Source organism: Cinclus cinclus, chromosome 33 (genome assembly GCF_963662255.1).
Source record: "Cinclus cinclus chromosome 33, bCinCin1.1, whole genome shotgun sequence".
In the NCBI taxonomy this organism is placed as follows: domain Eukaryota; kingdom Metazoa; phylum Chordata; class Aves; order Passeriformes; family Cinclidae; genus Cinclus; species Cinclus cinclus.
In genome coordinates this window covers 2,489,187-2,503,222 of record NC_085078.1, presented here as the reverse complement: position 1 = coordinate 2,503,222, position 14,036 = coordinate 2,489,187, and the positions used below count along the sequence as shown (strand labels likewise).

Sequence of the window (14,036 nt, the reverse complement as noted above, 5' to 3'; positions counted from 1 at the left end):
CCGACTCTCTCGCGAGAGCCGCGCGCGCCGCCGCCGTTCCCGCCGCTGAGGCAGCGGCTGCGCTTCCCCCCGCCTTCCCTCCCCCCCCACCCTCGCCGGGCCTGCTCTCCCGGTGCCGCTCTCGCTTCTGTCTTCGCGCGCCTCTCGCGAGGTTTCGAGGCCGCGCTGCTGCTGCCTCCAGCGCCTCGCGAGATCTCGCTCTCATCAGCGTGCCGGTGAGTGCCGGTGCTTGTGGGAACGGCGTGGGGCCTGCGGCCTGCGAGGGGAACGGGGGAGGGGGGTTTGAGCCGCTCTGTGGCGGGAAGGGCCTTCCCCCCCTTCACTCTCAACCCCCCCCTCTCCCACTCCCGGTACGAGGTGGGATCCGTGAGGGACCGCCTCCCCTCCCCCATATTCCTCACGAAATCTCGCGAGGCTTCTCCAAACTCCCGCCCCGCCGCTAGGCGCGCTCTCGCGAGACTTGGCCGCCGCGCCTCTCGCGTTCCTATTGGCTGCCGGCGGGATTACCCCGCCCCCCGCTCGCCCCGCGGTGCCGCCTCCTCCCCGTCCCGCCGGCCTCTCTCGCGGGACTTGCGCCTGCTCTCGCGGGATCTCGGGCCGCGGCCGGGGCTCAGTGTAAGATGGCGGCGGCGGCAGCGGCGGGACGGGCCCGGGCCGGTCTGTGACCCCCCCGCCCCCCTGCTCTCCCCGCCCGTTTAAGGTACCGGGGCCAGCGGGGCGGGGGGCTCGGCCCGGTACTGCGGCGGGGCCCGCGGCATGGGGGGGATGGCGCCTGGCTCCGTTATGAGGGGCCCGCCCCCCCCCCCTCCCCTTCCCACTGCTCCCCCCCACTCCCCAGCGGCCTCCCGTGATTTGGGGGTTCCTTTCCTTCTCTCACGGCCCCCTCGACCCCGCGGCCTCCTCCCGTTACGGGACCCCTTTGCGGGGACTCAGGTTCTCGCCCCCGAGATTTAGGGTGTTTGGCTGTCTCTCCACCTTAATTTAGCTTTCTCATGTGTTTGGGGTCTCTCGTATTTTATGGGTGCTTTTTCTGTTTCGTAATAATTAGGGTCCCCAACCTCTTTCCACTCCCCCGCAGTTCCCTCCCATCACTCAGGGTCCGCCTCAGCGGTTTCCCGACTTTTGGGGGCTCCTTTTAGCAGCCCCCTCTTCCCCATCTTCTAGGCCGTGCCTCTTTTAGCTCCCCGGGATTTAGGATCCCCCCTTTCTATCAGATCCTTTGGAACTTGGGGTTCTCCTCATGGACTTCCCAGCACTTTTTTCTCTATTTGTCATTTTTCTTATTTTATAGAGATTTTGATCCGCTGCTTCCCACCATTAAAGCCTCCCCCACCAACCCTGTGGTTTGGGGATCCCTTTTTAGGGCTCAACCCCCCCAAACCATCCCTGTCCATCACATCCCGCCCCCCCCTACCATTCAGCCGCTCATACGGGACCCCCCCAAACCCCCAAAAAATTTTACAATTCCCCCCACCCCCAGCAGCTCCCGGCTCCCTCCCCCTCGCAGCGACCGGGCCGGGCCGAGGATGGACTGGGAGTGATTCCCGGTAAGGGCTTGCCCCGGTTGAACCGGGGGAGGGGGCGGCGCGAATTTTGGGGAGGGGGTCTCGCGTCCGGGAGGTGGTTTTTTTTTGGTGGGGGGGGGGGAGGAATGGCCTGGGAGCTTCAAGCTTATTTTTGACGCCTGCCTCGAGGGGGGGGGAAAAGGAGGACGGGGACACCCCAAAATCTGCCCGCCCCCCAATGTGATGCGTCACTGTCACCGAACCGGCCGGGCCGGCGGGGGTGGGGGGGCACTGGCGGGGGTGGGGGGGGGGCGAGGGAGCCCCGGCACGCGGCCACCTCAGCCCTTAATTACAGCCTTTAATTACAGCGCCTCGTCACCCCCCCCCCCCCCCCACCCGCGCGGTTAATTAGGGGGAGGGGAGTGCGGTTCGGGGGGGGGGCTCCCGGCGACCCCCCCGGGCACGGCGGGGTTTTGCACATTCATTGTTCAGCCGGTGCCGCGACGTCATCGGGCCGCGGCCGCCGCGCCGCCTGTCGGGACAGCGAGGCCCTGTCGGGATAGGGGGGCCCTGTCAGGACAGCCGGGCTGTGTAGGGACACCGGGGCTCTGTCGGGATAGGGGGGCCCTTTTGGGACAGCCGGACTGTGTCAGGGTAGGGGGGCCCTGTCAGGACAGCCGGCCTGTGTAGGGACACCCTGTCGGGACAGCGGGGCTCTGTCAGGATAGCCAGGCCTTGTCGGGACAGGCAGGAGGGAGTTTTGGACCTGCTGGAGGGGTTGTGGCCTAGGTGTGACCCCCCCCTCCCCCCCCCCACACGCGTGGCTGCAGGCAGAGCACGAGAACCAGAACCCCCAAAATGAAAGTGGATCGGACGAAACTGAAAAAAACCCCCACGGAGGCGGTGAGGGGCTGGGGACACTCGGGGAGGGAAGCAGAGGTGTCTGGGGGGGTTGGGGACACTGGGGGGGGGGGGGGGTGGGAATTTGGGATACTCAAGGAGGAGCTGGGGATAGTCAGGAAATCAGAGGTGTCTTGGGGATTTGGGGACACTTGGGGAGGGACTGGGGATACTGGGAAGGGATTGGGAAAGTAATGGGGGGTTTTGGGAACATCAGAGGGGGTGGTGGGGACACTCGGGGCACGTCAGGGGCAGTGATTTTGGGGACACTGCATCGGAGGGAGGTGTTCATCCTGAAGAGAGCATTTGGGGGGGCTGGGGGCATTGAGGACACTCGGGGAGGGAATCTGAGATGTCTGGGGGGGTTTGGGGATATCAGGAGAGGGTTGGGGACAATCAGAGAGGGGCTGGGGCCACTCGGGCAGCGTCAGGGGAACAGGGCAGGGGGGAATTAGAGATGTTTTGGAGGGTGGGGGGCAATGGGAAGGGAATGGGGGGCTTGGGGACATTGTGGGGTGTTGGGGACACCCCGGGGGGACAGTGCTGAGTTTGCTGTGCCCTCCCAGCCCGCCGACTGCCGGGCCCTCATCGAGAAGCTGAAGGGCTGCAGCGACGAGCAGCTGGTGACAGAGCTGCAGCAGATCAAGACATGGAACATTGGCAAGGTGGGAGGGAGCCCCAAAAACGTGGGGAGGTCCTGAGACACGTGGGGATTTCCAAAGGGGTTTTCCATAGTTTGTCAGAGTGATGCTGAGCTGATCCCCAAACTGGGCATTGCCGCAGTGGAGTCTCACCCTGGAGCACCCCAAAATTGCAGGGAGCACCCTCAGAGTGCAGGGGGAGGGCACCCCAGAGTGTCTTCTAATGAGGGAGGGTCCCCAGTTTTGGCTGAGCCCTCAAATGGGGCTGTTCTGGAGTTTTCTGAAGGTTCAGAAATGTGTGTGTGGGAGGGTCTCTATATTTCCTGCAGCCCACCCCAGTGTTGGGGGGGCACCCCCCACTTTTTGTTGATCTTTCCCCAAATTGTGGGGGCTCACCAGTGTCCTCACAGCCCCCCAGGACTGCCCTCATTTCCAATGGCTTGTGACCCCTTTGGAGCCCCAAAACTGGGGAGGGGGTCAGCAGTGACACAGCCCCCCTGGAATGGCAGGGGCACCCCAGCATCGCCCAGGACACCAAGGGGGGGTTCCCCAGTTTCTTCCTGTCCTCCCCATTTCCGCCTCCCACCCTGGAGCTGCAAATTCTCTCCCACAGACCCCAGAAATTCCAAGGATGAACCCCAAATATCCCTAAAAACAGTGGGGGGAGCACCCCAGAGACCCCAAAACATATAGAAGAACCTCAATTTCCCCCCAAACACGGGGGAGGACTCAAATTTTCTTTCAGGCTCTGAAACTGCTAGGGGGGAGGGGGCAAAACTGTTTTCTGACCCTCTGTTGGGGAGGGGCTCAGCTGCTGCCTGGGGAGGCTGGGCTGGGGTTGGGGTTCCTCCTTGGAGTTTGTGGGGTCCCTTCTGGGATGTGGGTGTTCATGGGTGGCTGGGCTGGGGTCTGGGCTGTACCTGGGGGGCTCAGAGGGCCTGGGTTGGGATCCAGGCCGTGCCCCCAGCCCCATAACTCATCCCCCAGTCCCCACTTCAGTGTGAGCTGTACCCCTGGATGGATGTGGGGGGGCTCAGGGGTTCAGGCTGTGTTCTTCCTCCGCATGGGGGAACTGTGGATGTGGGAGGTTCAGGAGGGGCTTAGCGGGGGCGGGGGTGTGGACTCAGGGTGTCCAGGCTGTGCCCCCAGCCCCATATCTCACTCCAATATCTCTCCCTTCAGTGCAAGTTGGGCACATCCTTGGGTGGATGTGGGTGGTTCATGGGGGGCTCAGGGTGTGTCCCCAGCCCCACATCACCCCCAATCCCACCCCCCAGTGCGAGCTGTACCACTGGGGGGGGCCTCAGGGTGTGCTGGCTGTGCCCCCAGCCCCCCATCACCCCCAATCCCACCCCCCAGTGCGAGCTGTACCACTGGGGGGGGGGGGGGGGGCTCAGGGTGTGCCCCCAGCCCCCAATTCCCCCCCCCCCCCCCAGTGCGAGCTGTACCACTGGGTGGGTGTGGGGGGGTGGGGCTCAGGGTGTGCCCCCAGCCCCCCATCACCCCCAATCCCCCCCCCAGTGCGAGCTGTACCACTGGGTGGACCTGCTGGACCGTTTCGACGCGCTGCTGGCCGAGGCTGGCCGGCCGGTGGAAGCCATGAGCTGGATGCTGGCCTGCGACCGGCCCGAGCGACAGCCCCTCAAAGCCCTGCTGCTGGCCCTGCTCAACTTCACAGCCCTGCTCATCGAGTACAGCTTCTCCCGTCACCTCTACAGCTCCATCGAGGTGGGGATGGGGGACACACCCCCCAAAGCCTGCTCTGTTTGTGTCTCCCTGTGTGTGTGACACGGCTGACTCACGTGTCCCCAACACAGCACCTGACCACGCTGCTGGCTTCCTCGGACATGCACGTGGTGTTGGCCGTGCTCAACCTGCTCTACGTGTTCAGCAAACGTTCCAACTACATCACCCGCCTGGGCTCGGAGCGCCGAGGGCCCCTGCTGGCCCGCCTGCAGCACCTGGCTGAGGTGGGTGGGACTTGGGAGGGGTTTAGGAGGGGTTGGGAGGGGTTTTAGGGGGTTTAGGAGTAGGGCTGAGCTGGGTTGGTGTCCCTGCAGAGCTGGGGTGGAAAGGAGAATGGATTTGGGCTGGCTGAGTGCTGTCGGGACCTGCACATGATGGTGAGTGCTACCTGTGGGTCACCCTGAGCTCACCCGTGTCACCCTGTCCTGTTCTGAGGTGTGCCAGAGGCCACCTGTGTCACCTTGTCCTGTCCTGGGGGTCCTCAGAACTCACCTGTGTCCTTCTATCTTGTTCTGGGGGTCTCCAGGACTCATCTGTGTCACTGTCCTGTCCTGGCATGTGCCAGAACTCACCTGTGTCACCTTGTCCTGTTCTGAGGTCCCCAGAACTCACCTGCATCCTGTCTTGTTCTGGGAGTCCCTAGGGCTCACCTGTGCCTTAGGGGTTTCTCTGTCACATTTTACATTGTTGCATCTTGGTGTGACCTGTTCCTGACATCACTTTGTCACATTCTGAGGCCCCTCGATGCCATTCTGCTGTCCCCAGCACTGTCCTGCTGTCCCCTCATGGTGTCCCCAGCTCTGTCCTGCTGTCCCCTCATGGTGTCCCCAGCCCTGTCCTGTCCCTCTGTGTCACATCCCACAGTTCCCAACGCCACTTTGTCCCCCTCTGCTGTCCTGTGGTCCCCTCCAGCGCTTCCACTGTGTCCCATCATCCAGAGCCTGGCCCTGTTACCCCCAGGGGAGGGGACCCTGCTCTGACCCCCTCACCCCCATGTCCCCCTCCCCAGAAATACCCCCCCAGTGCCACCACCCTGCACTTCGAGTTCTACGCCGAGCCGGGCGTCGAGGTCAAAGTGGACAAGAGGGTGAGTGACACTGGGGACATTTGGGGACATCAGGGGATCCCCAAAACACTGGGGCCACCCCTTGACCTCCTGTGACCCCCCCAGGCCACCAGCACCACCCTGCACTACATCCACATCGAGCAGCTGGACAAGGTGAGCAGGGGGGGCTTCTTGGTTTAGGGGGGAGGTCTGTGCTTGGGTCAGGGCCCCCATTTTGTCCCCTGCACCCCCATTTTGTTCCCTGTTCTTCAGTTTTTTTACTTTGTCCCCAATTTTGTCTTCTGCCCCCCAATTTTGCCCCTGAACCCCAGTTTTGCCCCCTACACCCCGTTTTTGTCCCTCCCCACCCCAATCTTGTCTTTCTGCCCCCCAGTCTTGTCACTCCACACCTCAATTTTTTCCCTTGCACCCCAGTTTTATTTTTTGGCCCCTGCCCCCCAGTTTTGTTCTCTGTCTCCAGTCTTGTCCCTCCCCTCCCCAGTTTTGTCCCCTGCCCCCAGTCCTATCTTCTGCACCCCCATTTTGTCCCTCCACCCCCTAATTTTGTCCCTCCCCACCTCACTTTTGTCCCCTGCACCCCCATTTTGTTTCTCTGACCCCCAATTTTGTCCCCTGCACCCCCATTTTGTTTCCTGCTCTCCAGTTTTGTCCCTCTGCACCCCAGTCTTCTCCTCTGCCCCCAGTCTTGTCTCTCCACACCTTAATTTTGTCTCTTTGCCCCCCAATTTTGTCCCCTGCCCCCCAATTTCTCTGCCTCATCCTCCCCCAGATTTCTGAGAGCCCCTCTGAGATCATGGAGTCGCTGACCAAGATGTACAGCATCCCCAAGGACAAGCAGGTGCGTGGGGTGACATCGAGGGCACCCACACTGATCTGGGGGTGACCCCCAGACCCTCCCTGACCCCCCCAAATTCTCTGTGCCCCCCTCCCCCAGATGCTGCTGTTCACCCACATCCGCCTGGCCCACGGCTTCTCCAACCACAAGAAGCGGCTGCAGGCGGTGCAGGCGCGGCTCCACGCCATCTCCATCCTGGGTGGGGCTTCCTTGGGGGGTGTTTTAATTGGGGGGTGGGTTTGGGGGGTGCATTTTGGAGTGACCAGCCCCCCTTTTTTCCCCTCCGTGCAGTGTACTCCAACGCGCTGCAGGAGTCGGCCAACAGCATCCTGTACAACGGGCTGATCGAGGAGCTGGTGGATGTGCTGCAGATCACCGACAAGCAGCTGATGGTGAGAGCCTGCAGCCAGCCCACGGCCACCCTGGTCTGCCCCTGTCCCCTCAGGTGTCCCCTCAGGTGTCCCCTCAGGTGTCCCCTCAGGTGTCCCCTCAGGTGTCCCCTCAGGTGTCCCCTCACGTGTCTCTTTATCTGTCTCCTCAGCTGTCCCCTCAGCTGTTGCCTCACATGTCCATATACCTGTCCCTTTCCCTGTCCCCTCACCTGTCCCCTCATGTATCCCCTCACTGAGTCGTGCTGCACATCAAGTATGTCTGTGGTTCACCTGTCCTGCTTCTGTCCCCTCACTCGTCCTGGATGTATGTCCTTATCTGTCCTGTACCTGTCACCTGACCTCGGCTGTACCTGTTCTACAGCTGTCCTGCTGTTGTTATTTCACATCTTGTATTTGTCACCTCTCCTGCGCCTTTACTTGTCACATCACCTGTTCTCTTGTGTATCCCCTCACTGATGTCACACTGCACGTGTTGCTCATCAAGGACACGAGTGTCCTTCCCCTGTCACCTCACCTTTGCCTCACCTGTCCCCTGCCAGGACATCAAGGCAGCCTCTCTGCGGACGCTGACGTCCATCGTGCACCTGGAGCGCACCCCGAAGCTCAGCAGCATCATCGACTGCACCGGCACCGCCTCCTACCACGGCTTCCTGCCCGTGCTGGTGCGCAACTGCATCCAGGCCATGATCGGTGCGTGCTGTGGGGCTGGGCTGGGGTCACCTGGGGGGGTGTGACCTGCCCTAACCACACCTGTGCACCCCCCAGACCCTTCCATGGAGCCCTACCCTCACCAGTTCGCCACAGCGCTCTTCTCCTTCCTCTACCACCTGGCCAGCTACGACGCGGGCGGTGAGGCGCTGGTGTCGTGCGGCATGATGGAGGCGCTGCTCAAGGTGAGTTCTTCCTCTCACCTTTTGGGTGGCTCTCAGGTGCATCAGGGACTGCCTCACCTGTCTGTCTGTCCCCTCCCTGCTCTTCCAGGTGATCAAGTTCCTGGGGGACGAGCAGGACCAGATCACGTTCGTCACGCGGGCGGTGCGCGTGGTGGATCTCATCACCAACCTGGACATGGCCGCCTTCCAGTCGCACAGCGGGCTCTCCATCTTCATCTACCGCCTCGAGGTGCTGCCCTGTGCCCCTGCCCTGCTTTTTTGGGGTGTCCCCCCGTGTGGTTTGGGGTGCTAAAGCTCTGTCCCCCCCCCCAGCACGAGGTGGATCTGTGCCGTCGCGAGTGTCCCTTCGTCATCAAGCCCAAGGTGCAGCGCCCGCCCACCGCCACCCTGCCTGAGGGCGAGGACATGGAGACGGACATGGAGGGTGAGCACAGGGGTGACAACAGTGGTGTCCCCGCTCCCCCGTGGTGTCACCTGTCCTCTCTACAATGTCCCCGTGCCCTTGCAGTGACTGACGTGGCCATGGAGAGCAGTCCCGGCCCCTCGGCCGAAACCCGGCCGGAGCCGGCGCCGCCGGCGCCGCCCGCAGTGCCGGGCACCAGCGCTTCCACCCCCTCCCCACGTGGTGGTAGGTGCCCCCCGGGGCTGGGGACACGGTGGGGACAGCGGGGACATCACAGGGGGTTCACCCCTCCGTGTCCTCCCCCGCTTTCCAGGAGTGCAGTGCATCCCCCAGCGCGCAGCTTTGCTCAAATCCATGCTGAACTTCCTGAAGAAAGCCATCCAAGACCCCGCCTTCTCCGATGGCATCCGGCACGGTGGGTGGTCCCGTGTCCCCAGACCCCCCTGGGGGTGTGACAGGGGCAGTCTGAGATGTCCCTAAACACCCCTGGGGGTAGCAGGGGGGTGGCACTAAATGGTGGATGGTCCCCTATGTCCCCAAACCTCCCTGGGGGTGGCAGGGGCAATCCCCGCTGTCCCCAAAACCCCTGCGGGGTTGGCAGGAGGGGGTGTCACTGCCCGCTGACCACCATGGGCCTGATGTCCCCAAACTCCTGGGAGGTGGCGGGGGGGGTGTCGCTGCCCGCTGACGGCCGTGTCCCCGCAGTGATGGACGGCTCGCTGCCCACCTCGCTGAAGCACATCATCAGCAACGCCGAGTACTACGGCCCCTCGCTGTTCCTGCTGGGTGAGCCACGCCCCGGCCCCACCCGGGCAGCGCGGGGCGGGCACGGAGCTGCGGGGACCCCGCCAGGTGCTCTACCTGCCCTCAGTGCCCCCCTCTCTCCTCCGCCGCAGCGACCGAGGTGGTGACGGTGTTCGTGTTCCAGGAGCCCTCGCTGCTGTCCTCGCTGCAGGACAACGGCCTCACCGACGTCATGCTGCACGCGCTGCTCATCAAGGACGTGAGTGTGCCTCACCTGTCCCCTGTGCTGTCTCCTCTGTGACCTGTCAACTCTGTTACCTGTCCCCTTACCTGTCCCCTTGTGTCTCCCCTCACCGATGTCATGCTGCACGCGCTGCTCATCAAGGACGTGAGTGTGCCTCACCTGTCCTCTGTGCTACTACCTGTCACCTGTGCTGCCACCTCTGCTACCTGTCCTCGTACCTGTACCCTTGCATGTCCCCTCGCCATCATGCTGCACGCGGTGCTCATCAAGGACAGGAGTGTGCCTCACCTGTCCCCTGTGCTGTCGCTTTTGCTATCTGTGAGCTCTGTTACCTGTACCCTTACTTGTCCCCTTGGGTATCCCCTCACCTGTCCTGTCACCTGTCCCCTCCTGTATCCCCTCAGTGACATCATGCTGCATGCACCATTCACATTCGTCAGGGCTGCGTGATTCCTCACCTGTCCTGTACCTGTTCTCACACCTGTCACCTCATTTGTGCTCTCACTTTCTGTGCACTGCCTGCACACCTGTTCTGTGTGCTGTACCCTCACCTGCTCCCACACCTGTCTGCTTGTTTGTTCCATTTCCTGTTCGTGCACCTGTTCCGTCTCCTGTCCCTGTGCTTGTCCCCTCACCTGTTCCCTCATCTCTGTCCTTGCGTTTCCCAGCCCCTGTTCCCTTGTGTGTCTCATCACCTGCCTCCACATCTGTCCTATTACCTGCCCCGTTTACCTGTCCTATTTTCTGTGCTGCACCTGTTGTTTCCTGTCCCTGCACCTGTTGTTTCCTGTCCCTGCACCTGTTCCATTTTCTGTCCCTGCACCTGTTGTGTGTCCCTGCACCTGTGCCATTTTCTGTCCCTGCACCTGTTGTGTGTCCTTGCACTTGTTCCATTTTCTGTCCCTGCACCTGTTCCCTCACCTGCCTCCACACCTGCCCCGCACCCGTCCCCTCACATATCCCCCATCTGTCTCATTACCTGCGCTGCCCCAGGTGTGCTGCAGCCCTTCCCCTACCCCTCCCCAATCCCACACCTGCCCACGTGTGCCCTGACCTGCCCTGTGTCTGCCCCACACCTGCCCAGCTGTGTCTCACCTCCCCAGCTGTGCCTCACCTGCCCCTCCCCAGCCCCACACCTGCCCAGGTGTGCCTCACCTGCCCGCCCTGCAGGTGCCAGCCACGCGGGAGGTGCTGGGCTCCCTGCCCAACGTGTTCAGCGCGCTGTGCCTGAATGCGCGGGGGCTGCAGAGCTTCGTGCAGTGCCAGCCCTTCGAGCGCCTCTTCAAGGTGCTGCTGTCCCCCGATTACCTGCCCGCCATGCGGCGCCGCCGCAGCTCCGACCCCCTGGGTGAGACACCTGGGGAGAGAGGGGCTGTGGACACACCTTGGGACACACCTGGGGAGAGAGGGGCTGGGGGCAGACCTGGGGAGAGAGGGGTCACACCTGGGGAGAGGGGGACTGGGGGCTCGGGGATTTGGGGGTCACACCTGGGGAGAGAGGGGCTGGGGGTTCAGGGATTTGGGGGGCACACCTGGAGAGGGACCTGGGGGGCTCAGGGGTTGGGGGACATGGGATGGCCCTCAGGGTTTCGGGGGGCACCTGGAAAGTGACCCTGGGAGGCTCTGAGGAATCTGGGGGGGCTCTGTTATATTGGGGGGACACCCCCAAAGTGACCCCAGGACCCCACCAGGCCTTTAACAAAACACTTGCTTAATATTTTAATAACTTGTATGTTTTTTGTGGGTGTTTATGTTTATCTTAGCAGTCTCTGTCTCTTTTTTTTAATTGCCAAAATCTTTTCTGTCCCCACCAAAATCACCTCTACCCCCCCAAAATGCTCATCGTGCCCCCCCAAACCACTCTCTGTGCCCCCAGGTGACACAGCCTCCAACCTGGGCAGCGCCGTGGACGAGCTGATGCGGCACCAGCCCACGCTCAAAACAGACGCCACCACCGCCATCATCAAGGTGACAACCTGGGGATGCTTGTGGGGGTTCAGGGCCCCCCCAGAACCCACCCGGGGGTCTCCCCCCTAAATCCCAGCCTCTCCCCAGCTGCTGGAGGAGATCTGCAGCCTGGGCAGGGACCCCAAGTACATCTGCCAGAAGCCGTCGATGCAGAAAGCGGACGGGACGGCGGCAGCGCCGCCCCCGCGCTCGCCCCACGCTGCTGAGGAGGCCTCGAGCGAGGATGAGGAGGAGGAAGAGGTGCAGGCTATGCAGAGCTTCGGGGCCGCCCAGCAGAGCGAGGCTGAGCCCAGCCAGACGTGAGTGGAGCAGGGGGGCTTGGGTCACTCCAGGGGTCTGAGGGGTCCTCAGGGATCAGGGCAGGTCACTGCGGTGTCCCCGAGGATCAGTGCAAGTCACTGGGGTGTCCCCGGGGGTCTGGGGTGTCCCCATGGGTCTGTGGTGTCCCCAGGGGTCTGTGGTGTCCCCAGGGATCAGTGCAGGTGTGCACAAATCCAGCTGTGCCAGGTGCCTGGGAAGGCTGGTGGCGCCTGGGCCAGCTCGGGAATGACATGGCCAGCAGGACCAGGGCAGGGATTGTGCTGGTAGGGACACACTGAGGGCTGTGTCCCCAATTTTGCAATGACACTGAGGAGCTGGTGTGCTCAGGGAAGGGAGCAGAACTGGGGAAGAGTCTGGAAATTCCTCGGGGAGCTGGGGAAGGGTCTGGAGGATACTGGGGGAGCTGGGGAAGGGGCTCAGCCTGGAGAAAAGAGATAAGGGAGGCAAATTTAAGCTGGAAATCAGCAAAACCATTCCAGAAAGGATCTGACAGGGAGGTGTTAAAACCAATCATGGATGTGACACTTAGTGACGAGGGGGTGACGAAGTCACGGGGTACTCTGAGAGGTCTCTCCTAGCCTTGTGACCTCTGATTTTGTGTCCTGGGGGAGGGGGTTGCACCCCCTTCACCCACCCCCTCACCACTCCCTCTGTGCTTGCAGCGTGGTGGGCACAGAGGAGCGCATCCCCATCCCGCTCATGGACTACATCCTCAACGTGGTGAGCCCCAGCACCATCCCTGGGGGGTCCCCATTGCTCCTGACACCCCCTGAGGGGGCTCAGACTACCCCTGATCCCCCCTTTTTTATTTTCCCAGATGAAGTTTGTGGAGTCCATCCTGAGCAACAACACCACGGACGATCACTGCCAGGAGTTCGTGGCCCAGCGGGGGCTGCGGCCGCTCGTCACCATCCTGGGGTTGCCCAACTTGCCCGTGGACTTCCCCACGTCTGCAGCCTGCCAGGCCGTGGCTGGGGTCTGCAAATCCATCCTGGTATGGAAAATCCATCTTGGGGGGGCTGAAAATCCATCCTGGGGAGCTGAAAATCCATTTTGGTGTGGACTGGGAGGCTGCAAATCCATCCTGGGGGACTGAGAATTCATCCTGGGGGGCTGCAAATCCATCCTGGTTTGGGCTGGGGGGCTGCAAATCCATCCTGGGGTCTGCAAATTCATCCTGGTGGACCCTGATGACACTCTCTGTGTTCCCAGACCCTGTCCCACAATCCCAGGACACTCCAGGAGGGTTCAGTGACCCCATTGTCCCCTCTCTGCCCCCCCAGACCCTGTCCCACTATCCCAGGAGGGTTCAGTGACCCCATTGTCCCCTCTCTGCCCCCCCAGACCTTGTCCCACTATCCCAGGAGGGTTCAGTGACCCCATTGTCCCCTCTCTGCCCCCCCAGACCTTGTCCCACTATCCCAGGAGGGTTCAGTGACCCCATTGTCCCCTCTCTGCCCCCCCAGACCTTGTCCCACTATCCCAGGAGGGTTCAGTGACCCCATTGTCCCCTCTCTGCCCCCCCAGACCCTGTCCCACTATCCCAGGAGGGTTCAGTGACCCCATTGTCCCCTCTCTGCCCCCCCAGACCTTGTCCCACTATCCCAGGAGGGTTCAGTGACCCCATTGTCCCCTCTCTGCCCCCCCAGACCTTGTCCCACTATCCCAGGAGGGTTCAGTGACCCCATTGTCCCCTCTCTGCCCCCCCAGACCTTGTCCCACTATCCCAGGAGGGTTCAGTGACCCCATTGTCCCCTCTCTGCCCCCCCAGACCCTGTCCCACTATCCCAGGAGGGTTCAGTGACCCCGTTGTCCCCTCTCTGCCCCCCCCAGACCCTGTCCCACTATCCCAGGAGGGTTCAGTGACCCCATTGTCCCCTCTCTGCCCCCCCAGACCCTGTCCCACTATCCCAGGAGGGTTCAGTGACCCCATTGTCCCCTCTCTGCCCCCCCAGACCCTGTCCCACGAGCCCAAGGTGCTGCAGGAGGGGCTGGTGCAGCTCGAGGCCGTGCTGTCAGCCCTGGAGCCCCTGCACAGACCCATCGAGGCCCCGGGGGGCTCGGTGCTGCTGCGGGAGCTGGCCGGGGCCGGGGCCGTGGCCGATGCCACGCTCTCGGCACAGGCCACGCCTCTGCTGCACGCCCTAACCGCAGCCCACGCCTTCATCATGATGTTTGTGCACACCTGCAGGGTGGGACAGGTAATGGGGGGGGGGCTGGAATGGGGTTTGGGGAGGATTAGGATGGGGTTTGGGGGAGTTGAAAAGGGTTTGAAGGGACCACCTGCAGGGTGGGACAGGTATTGGGGGGGCGGGATTAGGATGGGGTTTGGGGGAGTTTAAAAGGGATTTGGGGGGCTGGGATTGGGTTTGGAGGGA

The 14,036-nt window shown here is 62.5% G+C and overlaps 1 protein-coding gene across 1 annotated transcript in view; it reads left to right on the top strand.

Moving 5' to 3' along the window:
* The first annotated feature begins 129 nt into the window (after positions 1-129).
* Positions 130-14,036, top strand: part of HUWE1 (HECT, UBA and WWE domain containing E3 ubiquitin protein ligase 1) — a 57,801-nt gene continuing 43,894 nt past the window's right edge. The window contains 25 exon segments of the mRNA XM_062512095.1: positions 130-215; positions 1,481-1,547; positions 2,336-2,408; positions 2,972-3,070; positions 4,568-4,774; positions 4,864-5,016; positions 5,107-5,169; positions 5,802-5,879; positions 5,964-6,011; positions 6,628-6,696; positions 6,793-6,892; positions 6,985-7,085; positions 7,625-7,775; positions 7,851-7,978; positions 8,067-8,207; positions 8,291-8,402; positions 8,695-8,796; positions 9,087-9,167; positions 9,278-9,384; positions 10,540-10,717; positions 11,246-11,337; positions 11,425-11,636; positions 12,321-12,378; positions 12,476-12,652; positions 13,614-13,859. Coding sequence (XP_062368079.1) covers positions 2,364-2,408; positions 2,972-3,070; positions 4,568-4,774; positions 4,864-5,016; positions 5,107-5,169; positions 5,802-5,879; positions 5,964-6,011; positions 6,628-6,696; positions 6,793-6,892; positions 6,985-7,085; positions 7,625-7,775; positions 7,851-7,978; positions 8,067-8,207; positions 8,291-8,402; positions 8,695-8,796; positions 9,087-9,167; positions 9,278-9,384; positions 10,540-10,717; positions 11,246-11,337; positions 11,425-11,636; positions 12,321-12,378; positions 12,476-12,652; positions 13,614-13,859 — 2,748 coding nt within the window. The 5' untranslated portion in view covers positions 130-215; positions 1,481-1,547; positions 2,336-2,363.